The sequence below is a fragment of the Rana temporaria genome, chromosome 5, assembly GCF_905171775.1.
Source record: "Rana temporaria chromosome 5, aRanTem1.1, whole genome shotgun sequence".
Lineage (NCBI taxonomy): Eukaryota > Metazoa > Chordata > Amphibia > Anura > Ranidae > Rana > Rana temporaria.
Window position 1 is genome coordinate 160,359,522 of NC_053493.1, and position 23,522 is coordinate 160,383,043.

At 46.2% G+C, this 23,522-nt stretch overlaps 1 protein-coding gene across 2 annotated transcripts in view; it reads left to right on the top strand.

Annotated features, from left to right (window-relative positions):
- DDC (dopa decarboxylase) overlaps nt 1–23,522 on the top strand; it is a 173,237-nt gene that overhangs the window by 36,590 nt on the left and 113,125 nt on the right. For both annotated transcript variants that reach the window (XM_040353312.1, XM_040353313.1), the window contains exon 2: nt 13,810–14,023. In XM_040353312.1, the coding sequence (XP_040209246.1) occupies nt 13,823–14,023 (201 nt within the window). In that variant the 5' untranslated portion in view covers nt 13,810–13,822. The remainder of the gene's footprint in view (nt 1–13,809; nt 14,024–23,522) is intronic.

Genomic DNA, 23,522 nt, shown 5'->3' on the forward strand with positions numbered 1-23,522 from the left:
CAGCATGGTCAGCCAGTTCTGGGAGGGCATCATATAACTTCCTCCCATGATCATGCCTGCTGCGGCATGCGGTGCGGCGCTCTGTGTGATCAATGTGTCCTTAGGACACAGATTGGGGTAAAGGGTCAATTACAGTGGCCCTTTACCACATGATCAGCTGTGTCCAATCACAGCTGATCATGATGTAATCACAAGCCTGTTATCAGCACCAGTGAACAATGTACCTTCAGACCATACCAGTGACCAGTTTCTTGTATAGAGGTGAATAAGGAAAATAAAGCGCACATTTACAGAGTCAAATCACATCACCCCTGAGATATCAACAGGTATTGGGTCAGGTGTTTAACAAGGCCTGTATATTGTTAGCATTTTGCCCACAGTATAAACTTTTAATCAATAAGCAGTTAATCCGAAGCAGTAAAACTATCATTCATTGAACTGCCCCATACCTTTTCAAATTTAATGGTACCCATCTACTAAGATACGTAGCTTTATTAATGCCTTCCAAGCCACAATGGTAGAGGCTACTGTGTTCTTCCATGACAGAATGATTAACTTACGGGCATAATACAGGAGCAGAGTAAGTAATGTATGGATCACCTTTTTGGGTGCCAACGGGTCCAACAGTCCCAAAAAACAGATTGCTATGGAAGGTCTTATGGTAATCGTCGTAACTGACAATAATCACACTAATAGGAAACATGAGGGGAATACAAAAACACAAACTTCAAAAGAGCCAACTTCCCTAAACTATGATCCTTGCTAGAAGATACTAAATGGCATAAAATCTTCGAAACAAAAAACACAGAGGAAAAATTTGTATGCTTTAAGAGCATATTAACCACTTCCAGACCTTAGGTGTTTTTCAGATTCGGTGTTTGCAAGACTAAAACATTTTTTTCTGCTAGAAAATTACTTAAAACCCCCAAACATTATATATTTTTTTTTCTAACACCCTAGAGAATAAAATAGTGGTCATTCCAATACTTTTTGTCACACCGTATTTGCGCAGCGGTCTTACAAGCGCACTTTTTTTGGAAAAAATTCACTTTTTTGAATTAAAAAATAAGACAACAATAAATTTGGCCCAATTGTTTTATACAGGGAGTGCAGAATTATTAGGCAAATGAGTATTTTGACCACATCATCCTCTTTATGCATGTTGTCTTACTCCAAGCTGTATAGGCTCGAAAGCCTACTACCAATTAAGCATATTAGGTGATGTGCATCTCTGTAATGAGAAGGGGTGTGGTCTAATGACATCAACACCCTATATCAGGTGTGCATAATTATTAGGCAACTTCCTTTCCTTTGGCAAAATGGGTCAAAAGAAGGACTTGACAGGCTCAGAAAAGTCAAAAATAGCGAGATATCTTGCAGAGGGATGCAGCACTCTTAAAATTGCAAAGCTTCTGAAGCGTGATCATCGAACAATCAAGCGTTTCATTCAAAATAGTCAACAGGGTCGCAAGAAGCGTGTGGAAAAACCAAGGCGCAAAATAACTGCCTATGAACTGAGAAAAGTCAAGCGTGCAGCTGCCAAGATGCCACTTGCCACCAGTTTGGCCATATTTCAGAGCTGCAACATCACTGGAGTGCCCAAAAGCACAAGGTGTGCAATACTCAGAGACATGGCCAAGGTAAGAAAGGCTGAAAGATGACCACCACTGAACAAGACACACAAGCTGAAACGTCAAGACTGGGCCAAGAAATATCTCAAGAATGATTTTTCTAAGGTTTTATGGACTGATGAAATGAGAGTGAGTCTTGATGGGCCAGATGGATGGGCCCGTGGCTGGAATGGTAAAGGGCAGAGAGCTCCAGTCCAACTCAGACGCCAGCAAGGTGGAGGTGGAGTACTGGTTTGGGCTGGTATCATCAAAGATGAGCTTGTGGGGCCTTTTCGGATTGAGGATGGAGTCAAGCTCAACTCCCAGTCCTACTGCCAGTTTCTGGAAGACACCTTCAAGCAGTGGTACAGGAAGAAGTCTGCATCCTTCAAGAAAAACATGATTTTCATGCAGGACAATGCTCCATCACACGCGTCCAAGTACTCCACAGCGTGGCTGGCAAGAAAGGGTATAAAAGAAGAAAAACTAATGACATGGCCTCCTTGTTCACCTGATCTGAACCCCATTGAGAACCTGTGGTCCATCATCAAATGTGAGATTTACAAGGAGGGAAAACAGTACACCTCTCTGAACAGTGTCTGGGAGGCTGTGGTTGCTGCTGCACGCAATGTTGATGGTGAACAGATCAAAACACTGACAGAATCCATGGATGGCAGGCTTTTGAGTGTCCTTGCAAAGAAAGGTGGCTATATTGGTCACTGATTTGTTTTTGTTTTGTTTTTGAATGTCAGAAATGTATATTTGTGAATGTTGAGATGTTATATTGGTTTCACTGGTAAAAATAAATAATTGAAATGGGTATATATTGTTTTTTTGTTAAGTTGCCTAATAATTATGCACAGTAATCGTCACCTGCACACACAGATATCCCCCTAAAATAGCTAAAACTTAAAACAAACTAAAAACGACTTCCAAAAATATTCAGCTTTGATATTAATGAGTTTTTTGGGTTCATTGAGAATATGGTTGTTGTTCAAAAATAAAATTAATACTCAAAAATACAACTTGCCTAATAATTCTGCACTCCCTGTATATTTTGAAAGATAATGTTACGCCGAGTAAAATGATGCCCAACATGTCACGATTAAAAATTGCGCCCGCTCGTGGCATGGCGTCAAACTTTTACCCTTAAAAATCTTGATAGGCGACGTTTAAAAAATTCTACAGGTTGCATTTTCTGAGTTACAGAGTAGGCCTAAGGCTAAAATTATTGCTCTCGCTCTAACGATCACGGCGATACCTCACTTGTGTGGTTTGAATACCGTTTTCATATGTCGGCGCTACTCGCGTATGCGTTCGCTTCTACGCGCGAGCTCGTCGGGACGGGGCGCTTTAAAAAAATTTTTTTTTGCTTTTCGCATTTATTTTTATTTATTTTAGAATTTTTAACACTGAAAAAAAAAAAAAAAAAATTATCACTTTTATTCCTATTACAAGGAATGTAAACATCCCTTGTAATAGAAAAAAGCATGACAGGTCCTCTTAAATATGAGATCTGGGGTCAAAAAGACCTCAGATCTCATATTTGGGCTTAAATGCAAAAAATAGAAAAAAAATAAAAAATGTCATTTTTTCAAATGACCAAAAAAAAAATTTGTCTCTTTAAGAGGCTGGGCGGGACTGACGTTTTGACGTCACTTCCGCCCAGCCGAGCTATGGGGACGGGCGAAGGAGATTTTTCCTTCAGTCTCGTCCCCGCTCACCAGCCGACAGCATCCGATCGCCTCCGCCGCTACCGACGGCTCCGGTAAGTGGCGGAGGGCGCGGGAGAGCGGCGGGAGGGGGGGGGCCCCTCTCCCGCCACCGATAACGGCGATCTTGCGGTGAATCCGCCGCGGAGACCGCCATTATCGGATTCCAGACCGCGCACACTAAAGATGGATACCTCGGTTGTGACAGCAGCTGCTGCCGTTACCGAGATATCCGTCTTTAAAAATAGGACGTACATCGTCGTGCGCAGGTCTGGAAGTAGTTAAATAAGGGTATTAGCCAGTGCATCCCAATGGTAAATACATTTAAAAGAGCTAATAAAAGTCCTGGGTGGCTTAACTTCAACGTAAGAATGCATATGAAAGTAAAGGAAAAGGCCTTCAAAAATACAAGGCTGAGGGATCATCATCAGCATTCCAATTTTACAAAAAATGCAATAAGAAATGTAAGGGTGCAATCAGGGCAGCTAAGATAGAACATGAAAGGCACATAGCGGAGGAGAGGAAAAAAAAAATCGCAAGAAATTCTTTAAGTACATAAATAGCAAGAAAGAGAGTTCAGATCATATTAGTCCCAATAAAGAATGATGAAGGGAATCTGGCTACTAAGGATGGAGAGATGGCAAAGGTATTGAATTTATTCTTCTCCTCAGTCTTCACGAGGGAACCGGGGTGGGCTTTGGTAACTAAAACTGCAACGTTTATCCTCATGATACGTCACAGGAAGCATCCTTATGACTAACAGAGGACAGAAATAGAAATAGACTTGAAAAACGTAACATTAATAAGTCACCGGGACCAGATGGCTTGCACTCAAGGGTCCTTAACTGCTTGCTGACCGCCGCACGCCGCTGTACTTCGGCAGAATGGCACGGCTGCGCTTATTGGTGTACAGGTACGTCCCCTTTAATATGCGCAGCCGTGTGTCAAGCGCGAGCCGCCAGTGGTGTGCTCGCAACACGGTCGGGTACTATGTGACCGCTCCCGCGGGACCCGCAGACCCAATCGCCGCCGGTGTCCTGCGATCGGGTCACAGAGCTGAAGAACGGGGAGAGGTAATTGTAAACAAACCCCTTACCGTGCTTCCTAGTCAGACTGTCACTGATCGTCTGTTTCCTGTCATAGGGAACGACAATGACAGTGATGTCACACGCCAAGCCACGCCCCCACACAGTAAGAATCACTTCTATAGGGCACACCTAACCCCTTCAGCGCCCCCTACAGGTTAACCCCTTCACTGCCAGTGTTATTTTCACAGTAAGGCCCCGTACACATGGGCGGATAATCCGATGAAAACGGTCCGCCGAACCGTTTTCAGCGGACATGTCCGCCCGGAGATTTCTGTCTGATGGTTGTGCACACCATCAGACAGAAATCCGCGCGTAAACAATACGCGGGGCGTGGCCACGCCGTCGCCACGACGATGACGCGGCGACGTGCGCGGCCCTGGAAGTTCAATGCTTCCACGCATGCGTCGAGTCAATACGACGCATGCGAGGGATGGCGGTCGGTCGGACGTGTCCGGTGAGTCTGTACAGACGACCGAACACGTCCGACGGACAGGTTTCCAGCGGACAGATTTCTTAGCATGCTAAGAAATTTTTATCCGCTGGAAACTGTCCGATCCGCCGGACAATTGTCCGCTCGGGCCTACACACGACCGGATCTGTCCGCTGGAACTGGTCCGGCGGACCAGTTTCAGCAGATCGATCCGGTCGTGTGTACGGGGCCTAAGGCCCCATACACACGATAGAATTTATCCGCGAATACGGTCCAGCGGACCGTTTCCGCGGATAAATCCTCTCAAGGATTTCGGCGGATTTTCATGCGATGGAGTGTACACACCATCGCATTGAAATCCGCGCGAAATCCTCTGGCGATGACGTGTCGCGCCGTCACCGCGATTATGACGCGGCGACGTGCGCGACGCTGTCATATAAGGAATTCCACGCATGCGTCGAATCATTACGACGCATGCGGGGGATCCCTTCGGACGGATGGATCCGGTGAGTCTGTCCATGTGTCCTCCATAATGTCGCAGTCACGATAAAAATCGCTGATCGCCGCCATTACTAGTAAAAAATAAATAAATAATAAAAATGCCATAAAACTATCCCCTATTTTGTAGACGCTATAACTTTTGTGCAAACCAATCAATGCTTATTGTGATTTTTTTTACCCAAAATATGTAGAAGAATACGTATCGGCCTAAACTGATGAAAAAAATGTTTATGTATTTTTGGGGAATATCTATTATAGCAAAAAGTTAAAAATATTGATTTTTTTTCAAAAATTTCCGCTCTATTTTTGTCAATAGCGCAAAAAATAAAAACCGCAGATGTGATCAAATACCACCAAAAGAAATCTCTATTTGTGGGGAAAAAAAGGACGTAAATTTTGTTTGGGAAACACGTCGCACGACCGCGCAATTGGCAGTTAAAGCGGCGCAGTGCCGAATCGCAAAAAGGGGCCTGGTCCTTTAGCAACAAAATGGTCCGGGGCTTAAGTGGTTAAGGAACACAAGTAATTGCCAGACCATTGTTCATAATCTGGATTTTGCAAAAGCATTTGATACAGTTCCCATAAATGTTTACTGTACAAAGTAACGTACGCTGGCATGGACCTTAGGGTCAGTACACTGATTTTAAAACTGGTTACAGGGGCGAGTTCAGAGGGTAGCAATAAATGAGGAGTACTCAAAATGGTCCGGGGTGGAAAGTGGGGTCCCCCAGGGTTCTGTCCTGAGACCAAGCCTATTTAAGTTATTCATAAACTACCTGGAGGATGGGATACACAGCTCAATCTCTGTATTTGAGGATGATACTAAGCTAAACAGGGCAAAAAGGATGTGGAAAAGTTGCAAGAAGATCTGAACAAATTAATGGGGTAGGCAACTACATGGCAAATAAGGTTTAATGTAGAAAAATGTAAAATTATGCATTTGGGTGGCAAAAACATGAATCCAATCTACTGACTGGGGGGAGAACCTCTGGGGGAATCTAGGATGGAAAAGGACCTGAGGGTCCTAGTAGATGAAAGGCTCAGCAATGGCATGCAATGCCAAGCTGCTGCAAGCAAAGCAAACAGAATATTGGCATGCATTAAAAAAGGGGATTAAATCCAGAGATAAAATGATAATTCTCCCACTCTACACCTGCAGTATGCCGTCCAGTTCTGGACTCCAGTCCTCAGGAAGGATGTGCTGGAGCTGGAGAAAGTCCAGAGAAGGGCAACAAAACTAATAAAGGGACTGGAGGACATTAGTTATGAGGAAAGGTTACAAGCACTGAACTTATTTTCTCTGGAGAAGAGACACTTGAAAGGGGATATGATTTCAATGTACACACAGTTGTTAACACATATCTTTAGTTTTACGATCAATCAGTGCAGCACCTGGACCTGTCCTAAAGCTTTGCAAATGGTGGCTCTCTCATAGTCATTTACATTTGCCTTTGGCCTCTACTCCACCAGGTGACAATTCTAGTACCTAATGATAGTTTGCTAAAGCATCACCAATGCACTGTGAAATGTGGGCCGGGTGGTGTGTTTTTTCTCTGATACTGGGGAATGGAGAAGTGCAGGGGCTCCAGCAGGTGCTGTACATAATTTTATTATACTTGGGGCCTGTGTTGACATACTTCAATGGGTAAATGCAGCATGCCTTTTGAGACATTTCTGAGATCATTCAGAGTTCATTGCAGGTGCAGTTGACATGCATTTAACCTCCTTCAGCTTCTTTTGCATTGCCATAGGCTTGTACAGTATAAGGAAAGAAGCAGGTCTGAAGCACACAAAAGTCCAATAACACTGGTCCTAAGTGTGCAACATGTCTTTGAATGATATGGAGTTCAGTCCTAGGTTGGGCTAATTTTAACCTTAGACTTTGATGCCTTTTAGCCCCCGTTCACACCAAAGCCAACTTCGAAATTGTGCAACTTTTCTTAACCACTTAAGCCCCGGACCATATTGCTGCCCAAAGACCCAAGGTGTTTTTACAGTTTGGGACTGCGTCGCTTTAACAGACAATTGCGCGGTCGTGCGACGTGGCTCCCAAACAAAATTGGCGTCCTTTTTTCCCCACAAATAGAGCTTTATTTTGGTGGTATTTGATCACCTCGGCGGTTTTTATTTTTTGCGCTATAAACAAAAATAGAGCGTCAATTTTGAAAAAAATGCAATATTTTTTACTTTTTGCTATAATAAATATCCCCCAAAAACATATATAAATTTTTTTTTTCCCCAGTTTAGGGCGATACGTATTCTTGTATCTATTTTTGGTAAAAAAAATAGCAATAAGCGTTTATCGATTGGTTTGCGCAAAATTTATAGCGTTTACAAAATAGGGGATAGTTTTATTGCATTTTTATTATTTTTTTTTTTTTTACTACTAATGGCGGCGATCAACGTTTTTTTTCGTGACTGCGACATTATGGCGGACACTTCGGACAATTTTGACTCATTTTTGGGATTTTTGTCATTTTCACAGCAAAAAATGCATTTAAATTGCATTCTTTATTGTGAAAATGACAGTTGCAGTTTGGGAGTTAACCACAGGGGGCGCTGTAGGATTTGGTGTACACTGTGTATGTGTTTACAACTGTAGGGGGGTGTGGCTGTAGGAATGACGTCATCGATCGAGTCTCCCTATATAAGGGATCACTCGATCGATGCAGCGCCATAGTGAAGCACGGGGAAGCCGTGTTTACACACGGCTCTCCCCGTTCTTCAGCTCCGGGGAGCGATCGTGACGGAGCGGCTATAAACAAATAGCCGCGCCGTCGTCCCGGATCGCTCCCCGAGGGGACCCGACCGCCGCAAGTCGCGGGGGGGGGGGGTCCCGATCGGACCCCCGACCCACGTCTAGGCAGGGACGTACAGGTACGCCAATGTGCCTGTACGTGCCATTCTGCCGACGTATATGTACATGCGGCGGTCGGGAAGGGGTTAAAATAACACAATTTCAAAGCCGCATGTCAGTGCGACTTCATGTGCGACTTGGCTGACATCTGTTGCGACTTCATGCACAAATGTCTATGCAAGTTGCACCTGAAATTGGAAAAAATAGTACAGGAACTTCTTTTTTCAAATCAGCGCAGCACAACAAAGTCGGCATCGCACTGTTTTGAACAGTTCCATTGTTGACAATAGGGTGTGACTTGTCATGTGATTTGAACCTGTCAAATCGCACCGGTGTGAATGGGGGCTTATGGCAAGGATATATTACTAACTGTGTCCTTGTTGAGAAGATCTCCAAATGGGGACACAGACAAAAATGTTTTTAGTTAAAGGGGTTGTAAAGGTAAATTTTGTTTACCCTAAATAGCTTCCTTTACCTTAGTGCAGTCCTCCTTCACTTACCTCATCCTTAGATTTTGCTTTTAAATGTCCTTATTTCTTCTGAGAAATCCTCACTTCCTGTTCTTCTGTCTATAACTACACACCGTAATGCAAGGCTTTCTTCCTGGTGTGTAGAAAGCCTCTTGAGGGGGGAGGGGGCGAGCAGGAGTGTCAGGACGCCCACTAACACACAGCTCCTTTCTCTATCTGCAAAGTAGAGAGCGTCCTGACCCTCCTGCTCACCCCCTCCCCCCTCAAAAGGCTTTCTCCACACCAGGGAGAAAGCCTTGCATTACGGTGTGTAGTTACAGACAGAAGAACAGGAAGTGAGGATTTCTCAGAAGAAATAAGGACATTTACAAGCAAAATAGAAGGATGAGGTAAGTGAAGGAGGACTACACTAAGGTAAAGGAAGCTATTTAGGGAAACATTTTTTTACCTTTACAACCCCTTTAAGAGAGATTGGTTAGAACAGGGGTCTCAAACTCAAATTACCTGAGGGCCACAAGACAAGTTTCCATATCCCATGGGGGGCCGCATGCAAACTTTCAAACTTCAAAAACAGTACTGGTGTCAGCGAACGCATTATTAACCCTGACCACTACACTGCACACTGACCACTACACTGCACACTGACCACTCACCATCAGGGTACAGCACATCAGGGCACAGGGCACAGCACACATGAGTGCACAGTGCACATCAGGGTACAAAGCCCAGTACATCAGGGTACAAAGCTCAGCACATCAGGGTACAGGGCACATCAGAGCACAGCACATAGGGGTACAGCACAACAGGCCACATCAGGGTGCACGGCACATCAGGGCAGGGCATATCAGGACAGGGCACATGGCACAGTGCAGGACATGGCACATCAGGGCACAGCACATCAGGACAGGGCACATGGCACATCAGGGTACAGGGCACATGAAACAGAACATCAGGGTACAAAGCCCAGCACATCAGGGTACATGGGGCACATCAGGGTACATGGGCCACATCAGGGTACATGGGCCACATCAGGGTACATGGGCCACATCAGGGTACATGGGCCACATCAGTGTACATGGGGCACAATCAGAGCACACCAGGGCACATGGGGCACATGAGAGCATATCAGGGCACAATCAGGGAACATGGGGCACACCAGGGAACATGGGGCACATGAGAGCACATCAGGGCACAGCACATCAGGACAGGGCACGTGGCACATCAGGGTACAGGACATGGCACATCAGGGCACAGCACATCAGGACAGGGCACATGGCACATCAGGGTACAGGGCACATGAAACAGCACATCAGGGTACAAAGCCCAGCACATCAGGGTACATGGGCCACATCAGGGTACATGGGCCACATCAGGGTACATGGGCCACATCAGGGTACATGGGGCACAATCAGAGCACACCAGGGCACATGGGGCACATGAGAGCATATCAGGGCACAATCAGGGAACATGGGGCACACCAGGGAACATGGGGCACATGAGAGCACATCAGGGCACAGCACATCAGGACAGGGCACGTGGCACATCAGGGTACAGGACATGGCACATCAGGGCACAGCACATCAGGACAGGGCACATGGCACATCAGGGTACAGGGCACATGAAACAGCACATCAGGGTACAAAGCCCAGCACATGAGGGTACCCCATGTACCCTGATGTGCTGGGCTTTGTACCCTGATGTGCTGTTTCATGTGCCCTGTACCCTGATGTGCTGGGCTTTGTACCCTGATGTGCTGTTTCATGTGCCCTGTACCCTGATGTGCCATGTGCCCTGTCCTGATGTGTTGTGCCCTGATGTGTCATGTCCTGTACCCTGATGTGCCATGTGCCCTGTCCTGATGTGCTGTGCCCCATGTGCCCTGATGTGCTCTCATGTGCCCCATGTTCCCTGGTGTGCCCCATGTTCCCTGGTATGCCCCATGTTCCCTGATTGTGCCCTGATGTGCTCTCATGTGCCCCATGGCACATCAGGGTACATGGGCCACATCAGGGCACAATCAGAGCACATGGGACATATCAGGGCACATGGGGCACATACGAGCACACCAGGGCACAGTCAGGGCACATGGGGCACATCAGGGCACATGGGGCACACCAGGGCACAATCAGAAAACATGGGGCACATGAGAGCACATCAGGACAGGGCACATGGCACATCAGGGTACAGGGAACAGGGTACCCTGATGTACAGAGCCCAGCACATCAGGGTACATAAGGGACATGAGGGTACATGGCACATGTCACATTGGGGCACATGAGGGTACATGGGACACATCAGGGCACAATCAGGGCACATGAGGGCACAATCAGGGTACATGAGAGCACATCAGGGCACATGAGAGCACATCAGGGCACATGGGGGCACATCAGGGCACATGAGAGAACATCAGGGCACATGGGAGCACATCAGGGCACATGGGGGCACATCAGGGCACATGAGGGCACATCAGGGCACATGAGAGCACATCAGGGCACATGAAAGCACATCAGGGCACAATCAGGGCACATGAAAGCACATGAGAGCACATTAGGGCACAATCAGGGCACATGAGAGCACACCAGGGCACAGATCAGCATTTACTTGTTGTTTTCTTCAAAGGCAGAGTAGCGCAGTAGCACAACAGGCCACATCAGGGTGCACGGCACATCAGGGCAGGGCATACCAGGACAGGGCACATGGCACAGTGCAGGACATGGCACATCAGGGCACAGCACATCAGGACAGGGCACATGGCACATCAGGGTACAGGGCACATGAAACAGAACATCAGGGTACAAAGCCCAGCACATCAGGGTACATGGGGCACATCAGGGTACATGGGCCACATCAGGGTACATGGGCCACATCAGGGTACATGGGCCACATCAATGTACATGGGGCACAATCAGAGCACACCAGGGCACATGGGGCACATGAGAGCATATCAGGGCACAATCAGGGAACATGGGGCACACCAGGGAACATGGGGCACATGAGAGCACATCAGGGCACAGCACATCAGGACAGGGCACGTGGCACATCAGGGTACAGGACATGGCACATCAGGGCACAGCACATCAGGACAGGGCACATGGCACATCAGGGTACAGGGCACATGAAACAGCACATCAGGGTACAAAGCCCAGCACATCAGGGTACATGGGCCACATCAGGGTACATGGGCCACATCAGGGTACAATGGGGGACAATCAGAGCACACCAGGGCACATGGGGCACATGAGAGCATATCAGGGCACAATCAGGGAACATGGGGCACACCAGGGAACATGGGGCACATGAGAGCACATCAGGGCACAGCACATCAGGACAGGGCACGTGGCACATCAGGGTACAGGACATGGCACATCAGGGCACAGCACATCAGGACAGGGCACATGGCACATCAGGGTACAGGGCACATGAAACAGCACATCAGGGTACAAAGCCCAGCACATGAGGGTACCCCATGTACCCTGATGTGCTGGGCTTTGTACCCTGATGTGCTGTTTCATGTGCCCTGTACCCTGATGTGCTGGGCTTTGTACCCTGATGTGCTGTTTCATGTGCCCTGTACCCTGATGTGCCATGTGCCCTGTCCTGATGTGTTGTGCCCTGATGTGTCATGTCCTGTACCCTGATGTGCCATGTGCCCTGTCCTGATGTGCTGTGCCCCATGTGCCCTGATGTGCTCTCATGTTCCCTGATTGTGCCCTGATGTGCTCTCATGTGCCCCATGGCACATCAGGGTACATGGGCCACATCAGGGCACAATCAGAGCACATGGGACATATCAGGGCACATGGGGCACATACGAGCACACCAGGGCACAATCAGGGCACATGGGGCACATCAGGGCACATGGGGCACACCAGGGCACAATCAGAAAACATGGGGCACATGAGAGCACATCAGGACAGGGCACATGGCACATCAGGGTACAGGGAACAGGGTACCCTGATGTACAGAGCCCAGCACATCAGGGTACATGAGGCACATGAGGGTACATGGGGCACATGGCACATGTCACATTGGGGCACATGAGGGTACATGGGGCACATCAGGGCACAATCAGGGCACATGAGGGCACAATCAGGGTACATGAGAGCACATCAGGGCACATGAGAGCACATCAGGGCACATGAGAGCACATCAGGGCACATGGGGGCACATCAGGGCACATGAGAGAACATCAGGGCACATGGGAGCACATCAGGGCACATGGGGGCACATCAGGGCACATGAGAGCACATCAGGGCACATGAGGGCACATCAGGGCACATGAGAGCACATCAGGGCACATGAGAGCACATCAGGGCACAATCAGGGCACATGAAAGCACATCAGGGCACATGAGAGCACATTAGGGCACAATCAGGGCACATGAGAGCACACCAGGGCACAGATCAGCATTTACTTGTTGTTTTCTTCAAAGGCAGAGTAGCGCAGGAAGCGTCTGTCATAAGTTCACTTGTCTCTCATGTCACGCTGCTACTCCCCGGCAGCCCCCCCCTCTCTTCTCGTCCATCTCAGATAATGTCACAAGCAAATGGGGATGGACGAGAAGAGAGACATGAGAGACAAGTGAACTTATGACAGACGCTTCCTGCGCTACTCTTCATGCACCTCGATCTACACTTCCGCGGAACCCGCCCTGCCTGCGGGCCATTTAAAACCGGTCCGCCGGCCGCAAATGGCCCGCGGGCCGGTACTTTGAGACCCCTGGGTTAGAACATCTGACAATGTTTTTATTGCTGTCCTTGCCTTTCTGTCCCTATGATGAATTCTCGCCTCATTTTCCTTGTACAAGCATCACAGGGTTAGGTGAGAGAAGATCTTCCTAATGGGGTCACTGGCTGAAATAAAGACTTTTTTTCACACTACCCAAAAATTATCCAAAAATAAAATTTTCTGAAGTTAGGCTTTAACCTCTTTTATCAATATTTAGTGATTGAAAGAACATTGGTGATATTCTCGATAATTATTAACTTGCAAAAATATCTTAAAAGGTCAACAAGAATATCAGGTGCAATTTTTTTTTTTAAATCCCATTTGGATATTATCTACTATTGTATAATGAATGAGAAAACAAAGTTCTGTTCAAGTTTGATGGTGTATTTATTATGTTTTGTCTGCATATGTAGAGAATATATCAAGATGAACTCTTCGGAATTCAGGAAAAGAGGAAGAGAAATGGTGGATTACATAGCTGACTACATGGAGCAGATTGAATCGAGACAAGTTTTTCCAAGCGTGGAACCTGGATATCTAAGGCCACTGATCCCTGATTCAGCTCCCGAAGAAGGAGAGACATTTGATGAGATTATGAAAGATGTTGAAAGAGTGGTCATGCCTGGGGTAAGTGATGACTTAAAGAATCATATCATCTACTGACCACATACACACACATACACTGCTTTATTTATTTTTTCTGTCATCTTTGCTCTACATTATCCATAAACCTCTGCTGCCTTAGTTGACTCCAGTTTGAGGCTGACATGTAGACACAAACTTATCTGACCCATAAGCCCACTGCTCTTTCTAGTGATCTAGTCCAAAGAGGACATAAAACTACAGTGGACTACTTCTTCTTTGGTTTAAAGCAGGGGTCTCCAAAACTGCTGCCCGAGGGCCAAATGTGGCACTTTGCTAGCCTTTATGCGGCCCTTGGGGCACTATTCCTCCACCTGATATGAGAGTTTGGAGACTCCTGGTTTAAAGGATAGAAGTACAGGACCTGTCTTTACTGTGCAGAACTGTTATTTGATACCTAAGATGCACATGCTTGTCCCAGATTAGTGACTCACCAAGTAGTAGAAACATAAAAGAATAAAGGCAGAAAAAAGCTCAAACGGTCCATCGAGTGTCCCCCATTTTTGTCTGCCTGGCCACATTATTTGCTCATGTTGCAATCATCTGAAATAAGTACTCTGATGCCTTTGTGTCATTGGCAAAAAGACATGCCTTACCCACCAACCCTTTAGTTACATCACTTAAATAAATATTAACGCTTTCGCCACCAGCGGGGGTATTGCACACAATCCGGAGGCTGCAGCCATCGTTATTGTGTGTGAAACTGACAGACAGATTCCTGCCTGTCAGGTGAGAGCATTCAGGCGGTGCCGCTGTGCCCGATCACTCTCACACACCCTCGGTATGGGTGCCCCCCCGCGCGCCCATTCCCGCCATGCTTACCAGGCTCCGCTTGCCCATCGGCTTGCCCGGGACAGAAATGGCGGGTGCCGGCAGGTGGGGGGGGGAGAAGAGTGCATACAACTGCTATACTCCCCTTCTTGCAGTGACCCGGAAAGCGATGTCTCTGACGTCACTTTTTTTGGAGGCCCTCCGCCCCCATGTATACACACGCACAAATATAAACGCATGTGTCGGGGAGCCTACATCTGGAAACATTGATTGCAATGCACATGTTGCGTATCGCTGCATACGCCAGAGTGAAAGCAATAATTCTAGCGCCAGATATCCCCTGTTACACTAAACCGATATCTATAGGGGGCTGTTGAAGTGTCACCCTCATCACAAATCCCCCCCAGCTCTCCTCTCACCACAAATCTCCCCCCCCAGCTCTCCTCTCATCACAAACCCCCCCAAGCTCTCCTCTCATCACAAACCCCCCAAGCTCTCCTCTCATCACAAATCCCCCCAGCTCTTCTCTCATCACAAATCCCCCCAGCTCTCCTCTTATCACAAATTCCCAAGCTCCCCTCGTATCATAAATCCCCCCAGCTCCAATCTCTGTACAAATCTCCCCCAGCTCTCCTCTTATCATAAATCCCCCCAGCTCTCCTCTCATCACCAATCCCCCCCTACACACACACACACTTACATACTTTCCCAGGTTTCCTCTCTGAACAATTTCCCCCCCAAGCTCTCCTCTGTGTACAATGCTCCTCCCTCTGCTAAACACACACACACACACACACACACACACACACACAAACTTTTCCCTTTCTGCACATATTCCCCCTCCCCACACATACTTTCACAGTGCACTCCTTTCTGAATGAACTCAGTCTCTGCAAAGCTCTCCCTCATTTTCATTCACACCTCATCTGCCATCACCGCTCTCTGTGGTATGTGCAGGTTTTTTTCCCCCCAGAAAAGTACAGTGGATCAGAGAGCTCCCCCTACTGTAGCACAGAGCTGAGGAGCATTTCAGGGCTCCTTGGCTCCGTGCTACAAAGTCTGAGTAGCAGCAGAAAGCGGGGTTGGAAGCTTCCCTCCAAATCACTGCAGCAGCTGAAGGTTGGGACCTGAAGCACTTACCAGTGATTGAGGGCAGCAGCCCTGAGTGCGCAGCGCTAGCACAGAGAAGCCAGTAGAGGAAGTGCCCTGTGCAGAAAACTATCTCTACTGGCTTCAGTATTAAATGACAGGTTGGAGAGGAGAGGAGAAGCCTGCCAAAGGTTTCGGAACGCAGTTCCAGTGCATTCCGGCTGAAAAAAAGCCCTGGGTACACTGCTAGTGACTGCTCTCTGTTCTGAATGAACCACATTTCCAACCACACTCAGGTATCTATTCTTTAGCAAACTGCATATCCACTGAACCATCCAAGGGTAAAGTCCTAGCTTGTGCAACTTATTTATTAGATTATTATGTGGAACTGTATCAAATAGTGTATAAAATAGTGCAGCGCAAATAAAATCTAAGACAATATAATAATAATTTAAATATTGAAGAAAGTCCATATAGTGCACAAGTGAAAAATCCAACTAGTGCTCCAATGTAAAGTGATTAAGTGCAGTTGATCAGAAATTCTGTGATCCACAGGTAAAGAATCCTCCACCGATTAACTAAATAGATAGATGGCCTCTCACCTCAGCCATTCGACCATGGCTAGGTCACAAAGCATTTTACACCTCCCAGGTGTGAGCAAGAAAACCTTCAAATCCCAATAGGCAGGCAGCTACCAGCAACTCAGCTCAGCCAATATCCAGGTCAGCAGGAGGGTATATGTGAATAAGAGAGGAAACAGACTAGTGCTCTCTGTCTGATAGAACTAGGTATTTATTGAAAAACAGGTAACAACTTACAATTAGTGGCACTCAAAGCCGAGTGTGAAGCATCAATAGCGTGTATCAGAGCTGCAGGCTTCCGATTCTATGATCTGTTCACACACCAGCATGTGAGGCCCCATACACACCATAGAATCTATCCGCAGATAAATCCCATCAAATGGGTTTCTGCGGATAGATCCTATGGTGTGTACACGCCAACGGATATTTATCCGCAGATAAATCTCCCCTGGGATGGATTTCCAGCAGATGGATATTTGCTGACATGCACAACAAATCCATCTGCTGGAATCCATTCCAACGGATGGATCCGCTCGTCTGTACAGACTTACCGGATCCATCCGTCTAAAGGGATTCCCCGCACGCGTCGTAATGATTTGACGCATGCGTGGAATTCCTTATATGACAGCGTCGCGCCCGTCGCCGCGTCATAATAGCGGCGACGGCACGACACGTCATCGGCAGAGGATTTCAGCGCGGATTTCAATGCGATGGTGTGTACACGCCATCGCATAGAAATCCTCTGAAATCCACGAGAGGATTTATCCGCGGATACGGTCCGCTGGACCGTATCTGCGGATAAATCCTCTCGTGTGTATGGGGCCTCAGACGGCGAGCGCGGGTGACGTCACGTAACTCCTCCCCCTTTCGTACGTTACGTCCCAATAGGCGGGACTTCATCAGCATAGATGAAGTCCCGCCTATTGGGACGTAACGTACAAAAGGGGGAGGAGTTACGTGACGTCACCCGCGCTCGCCGTCTCACATGCTGGTGTGTGAACAGATCATAGAATCGGAAGCCTGCAGCTCTGATACACGCTATTGATGCTTCACACTCGGCTTTGAGTGCCACTAATTGTAAGTTGTTACCTGTTTTTCAATAAATACCTAGTTCTATCAGACAGAGAGCACTAGTCTGTTTCCTCTCTTATTCACATATACCCTCCTGCTGACCTGGATATTGGCTGAGCTGAGTTGCTGGTAGCTGCCTGCCTATTGGGATTTGAAGGTTTTCTTGCTCACACCTGGGAGGTGTAAAACGCTTTGTGACCTAGCCATGGTCGAATGGCTGAGGTGAGAGGCCATCTATCTATTTAGTTAATCGGTGGAGGATTCTTTACCTGTGGATCACAGAATTTCTGATCAACTGCACTTAATCACTTTACATTGGAGCACTATTTGGATTTTTCACTTGTGCACTATATGGACTTTCTTCAATATTTAAATTATTATTATATTGTCTTAGATTTTATTTGCGCTGCACTATTTTATACACTATTTGACTCTGGGACTTTTTATTTGAATTTATCCTGAGTGCTGGCTTGCAATCTTTTGTTTTTTGTTTATTATTCCAGCGCTGAATTTTTCTTTACATCACAGAACTGTATCAAATGCCTTGCTGAAATCAAGATAAACTATACCCACGGCACCAACCTGGTCCAAAACATTAGTGATATAGCAAAAAAAAAAAAACAGTCAGATTAAGCTGACATTATCTGCCTTCAGAAAACAAGAAATGCGGGAAAGGGTGACAAACCCTGGGATTTTAAAGGTGTTAATATTGGAAAATTCAATCCAAAACAATGAAATAAATATAAAAATAATAATTTATTCAGACATATAAATTGTTTTTTAAATAACACAGAATATCAAACAAGACATGGATGGTCTCATAGGTGATGTTAGCGACTAAAACAGTAGCAGAGGAACCTGTTGGAGGAGGCCCGACATGTTTCGCTCGATTGAGCTTTATCAAGGGCAGTGCAACAAGCTACAAAATAGAAAAAAGAGAGAAAAACAAAATAAGGCATTGTGAATATTGCCAAAAACAACAACATGTTGCAGTACAAAATGATCTATATTTATACATAAATGATATTTGGGGGATAAACATTTGTAATAGAGTAGTTCATGAAAATACATAAACTAGTTGTACAGTGAAAGAGACCAGGAGCACACTTACCCGTCCAGGTCCAAGAACATCCAATTTTTAATAATGCATGTTTATACTGAGCATATTTTCTATTTGTCCAGGTCCGGACCATCCTTTTACTATGATGTTTTTCATCGATATATTTTAGGGAGATATTGTTCATTTTTTCTCCTCTGTTGGATGTTAAATTTTTTTGATCCAACATTTGTCATGCTGTTGGGGTACACTACCCCTGTGTTATTTACACACATACTGAAAAGAAAAGAAAAAAAAAAATTTTTTTTACTTTTCATTTCAATTTTGTTCCACTAAGCATGCATCCCTTTCGGGTCCCACTCTTTCCAGCCGTTTTAGGGCTAATCACATGCTATATGGGCCTGTGGGGCGCACCCGATTCGTGGTCATTGATCGGTAAGTCCACGTGGGTGATCCCCCCTTTTCTCTAGGGTGCCTTTGCCATTTGGTTGCTGATGGCCTGGGTGACTCCATGCCACCCTGGTCCTTTGTTGGAGACTCAGGTTAGTCATCCCGCCCCTTTAAGAGTCTAAACCATTTAGGTTATTCCTATTTTGTTTGTTCCGACCCCTGTACTGCAACACCAGCGGTCTGTACTTTTCAGACTGTTGTTGTTGTTTTTGGCAATATTCACAATGCCTTATTTTGTTTTTCTCTCTTTTTTCTATTTTGTAGCTTGTTGCACTGCCCTTGATAAAGCTCAATCGAGCGAAACATGTCGGGCCTCCTCCAACAGGTTCCTCTGCTACTGTTTTAGTCGCTAACATCACCTATGAGACCATCCATGTCTTGTTTGATATTCTGTGTTATTTAAAAACCAATTTATATGTCTGAATAAATTATTATTTTTATATTTATTTCATTGTTTTGGATTGAATTTTCCAATATTAACACCTTTAAAATCCCAGGGTTTGTCACCCTTTCCCGCATTTCTTGTTTTCTGTTTATATCGGGATGTGGTGTTCAGTGATTTGAGTATCTGTGCTTCATTTACATAATTATCTGCCTTCAGTTAAGCCATGCTGCTTTGGGTTCGAGAAAGTTGTGTGTTTTTAAATGATCAATGATCCCTGTGATTCCATTGACTTATCTACTTGTGCTGCTTTTGGTTTCTGGGTCCTCTTTTTCCAGGAACTCTGCTATGTGTGTCAGGACCCTTCGGGTAAGACTGCGCTAAATTAAGATACCTCTCAACTTAACTCAACTCAACAACAGATGGATACAGGCCAACTCACTGGTCTGTAATTGCCAGCTTCTACCTTGCTGCCCTTTTTGTGGATAGGTACGATATTGGCTTTAAGCCAGTCATGGGGAACTTCCCCTGTTAGAAGATATAGATTAAATAGATCTGTTAATGGTCCAACAACTATACCTTGAATACCATCAGGGCCCACTGCTTTATTAATCTTTAACGAGTCAGTTCCTCTGCTACCTCTGTCTCCAGAAATCCTGAAAATTAACTGTCATTACTAGAACCAATATAAAGCCCCAACTTGTTATTGTTAGTACAATGTATTTCTAAGAGTCGGTTCACACTGCAGCGGCACGACTTCGGGGGCGACTCTGCAAGTCGTCCTGAGGATGACTTCAGAGGCGATTTGCAAAACGACTTCTGTATAGAAGTCAATGCAGGTCGCCCCGAGCCGCCCCCGAAGTCGTGCAGGAACCTTTTTCTAAGTCGGAGCGACTTGCGTCGCTCCTATTAGAACGGTTCCATTGCATTCAATGGGACGCGACTCGTCAGGCAGTGTGAACCGGGTCTTAGAAGACTGAACAGAAGTAATTGTTTACATGGTTTGCTACATCCAGGTTTCCCAAAACATTAATGTTGTGCCCGGTTTTCACTTTCACTGATCCCGTTGTATTTTTTTCCTTCAATCACTGATATACCTAATAAAGGTTTTGCCTCCTTTCTTATTATATTTAGCAATTTCCTCCTCATACTGTGCTTTGGCAGTACTGATAATGTGTTGGCTTCTTTTGTCTATTTTTAAACACTTCTCTGTTAGCTAAAACTCCTGTTTCCAGACAGCACCGATGTCTACGGCTCATGCGCCGTAGACAACGGTGTGCAGGCGCACTGAGCGTGCTGCTACTAACGGCATCATTCGTGGGAGTAACATCTTCGCTGCTCCGGCCAGTCACAGCGCCGGAGCAGCGATACCCGGATGTCACTACGGGTTTCACGGCGGCTTCGTTCTCAGGTAAGTAATTCATAATGAGCTAGTATGCTATGCATACTAGCTCATTATGCCTTTGTCTTTCAGGTTTTTTTTTTTTAAGAGAGGGTTTACTTCCTCTTTAACAGTGCCCACAAATTATTGACAACGTTTACATTTTATTTTTTTACAAATTCCCCCATTTCAGCAAAATTTGTAATTTTTAAATTGAATGCCGCGTACACACAACCGTTTTCCATGATGAGAAAACTGTAATTTTTTAGATTGGTCGTGAAAACCGGTCGTGTGTATTCTCCATTTCTCGATGAGAAAACTGGCTACAAAAAAATTAAAACCTGCTCTATTTTTTCTCGTCGTTTTCCCCATCGTTCTTTTTCTCGTCGCGAAAACCGCTTGTGTGTATGCTTTTCCGAGGGGAAAAACGTGCATGCTCAGAAATGAGCAACATCGCCCCAAAGGGTGGCGCCATTCTAATAAAACTTCCCCTTCATAGTGCCGTCGTACGTATTGTACGTCATGGGGGTGACCTGAGGGCCCGACGTCCTCTAGTGTGCTCTGTGCTCACTGCCAGACACTGTGGAGCTCGATTGGCATTTTCCATTGAACACCAGAATTGGCAGGTCCGCCACTGGTGCCCCATGCTTTTCACAGATGAGAGCAGGTTCACCCTGAGCATATGTGACAGACGTGAAAGGGTCTGGAGAAGCCGCGGAGAACTTTATGCTGCCTGTAACATCGTTCAGCATGACCGGTTTGGTGGTGGGTCAGTGATGGTCTGGGGAGGCATATCCATGGAGGGACGCACAGACCTCTACAGGCTACACAATGGCACCCTGACTGCCATTAGGTAACGGGATGAAATCCTTGGACCCATTGTCAGACACTACGCTGGTGCAGTGGGTCCTGGGTTCCTCTTGGTGCACGACAATGCCCGGCCTCATGTGGCGAGAGCATGCAGCCAGTTCCTGGAGGATGAAGAAATTGATACTATTGAATGCCCCCCACGCTCACCTGACCTAAATCCAAAAAAACACCTCTGGGACATTATGTTTCGGTCCATCCTGTCCCGCCAGGTTGCACCTCAGTGTGTTCAGGAGCTCAGTGATGCTCTGGTCCAGATCTGGGAGGAAATACCTCAGGACACCATCCGTCGTCTCCTTAGGAGCATGCCCTGATGTTGTCAGGCATGCATACAAGCACCCCGCCATACAAACTACTGAGGATCATTTTGAGTTGTTGCAATGAAATTTCAGCAAAATGGACTAGCTTGCTGCATAATTTTTTCACTATGATTTTTGGGGTGTCTTTGAATTCAGCCCTCCGTAGGTGGATAATTTCCATTTCAATCAAATGATGTGCCATCCTTTCATTCCTAACACATTACCCAGTCCATATCAGTATAGATATCCAGCATGAGATTTTTTGCCCATAGAGATCTGACATGTTTTCAAAGTGTTCCTTAAAGCGGTTGTAAACCTTAAATTTGCACTTTTACCTACAGGTAAGCCTATAACAAGGCTTACCTGTAGGTAAAAAGAATATCTCCTAAACCTGTACGGTTTAGGAGATATTCCCCTCGCAATGCGGGCGGCGCATGCGCAGGGGGGATCCACGGCGGAAGATCCGGCAGCCGCCGGACCTTGCCGATTTTTAAATCTCCCGCGCGCATGCGCGGGAGTGACGTCATCGCCGCTCCAGCCAATCACAGCGCTGGAGCGGCGCCGCTCCAGCCAATCACAGCGCTGGAGCGGCGATACCCGGAAGACACGCCGGAGCAAGATGACATCTCGCTCGGCGTGAACCAGGTAAGTGTTGTTCACCTCGTTTTTAGGTAAGTATTTCATAATCAGCTATTATGCGGTGCATACTAGCTGATTATGCATTTTGCCTTGCAGGTAAAAAAAAAAAAAAAAATTATATATGCGGTTTACAACCGCCTTAAATTTTTTTGAGCAGTGTATATTACCACATACCAGTTAATACTGTAGATGTGTTGCCTGCCTTTGTTTTTCAGGTTTTGTTTCATACATTTTCACCTAATAATACTGCTTTACACATTTCCTGCCCATTGGTGGTATCTCCAATGTATCTATTGTCGTGACTGCGACATTATGGCGGACACATCGGACACTTTTGATGCTATTTTGGAACCATTGTCATTTATACAGCGATCAGTGCTATAAAAATGCACTGATTACTGTGTAAATGACACTGGCAGGGAAGGGGTTAACCACTAGGGGGCAAGGAAGGGGTTAAGTGTGTCCTAGGGAGTGATTATAACTGTGTGGGGTCTGGGCTACCAGTGACATAACATTGATCACTGCTCCCGATGACATGGAGCAGTAGATCACTGTCCTGTCACTACGCAGAACAGGGAAATGCTTTGTTTACACAGGCATCTCCCTGTTCTGCAGCTCCTTTATGTTGCTTTGCCTTTCTGCCGACGTATATCTGCAGGATGCGGTCGGCAAGCGGTTAAAGCAATCTACTGAGCTCGCCAGAACCACATCTGGAGGGAATCTATTCCACATTTTCACAGCTCTTACTGTAAAGAAACATTTCTGTAAAGTAGTAGTAGTATACACATGAAAGATAAAAGTTTTTTGCTTCTAGTGCATCCTACTGGAAGTGACAAGGACATTGCATTTTTGGCAAAATCAACATATATTTTCTCTACTTGCTAAAGAGCTTGCTAG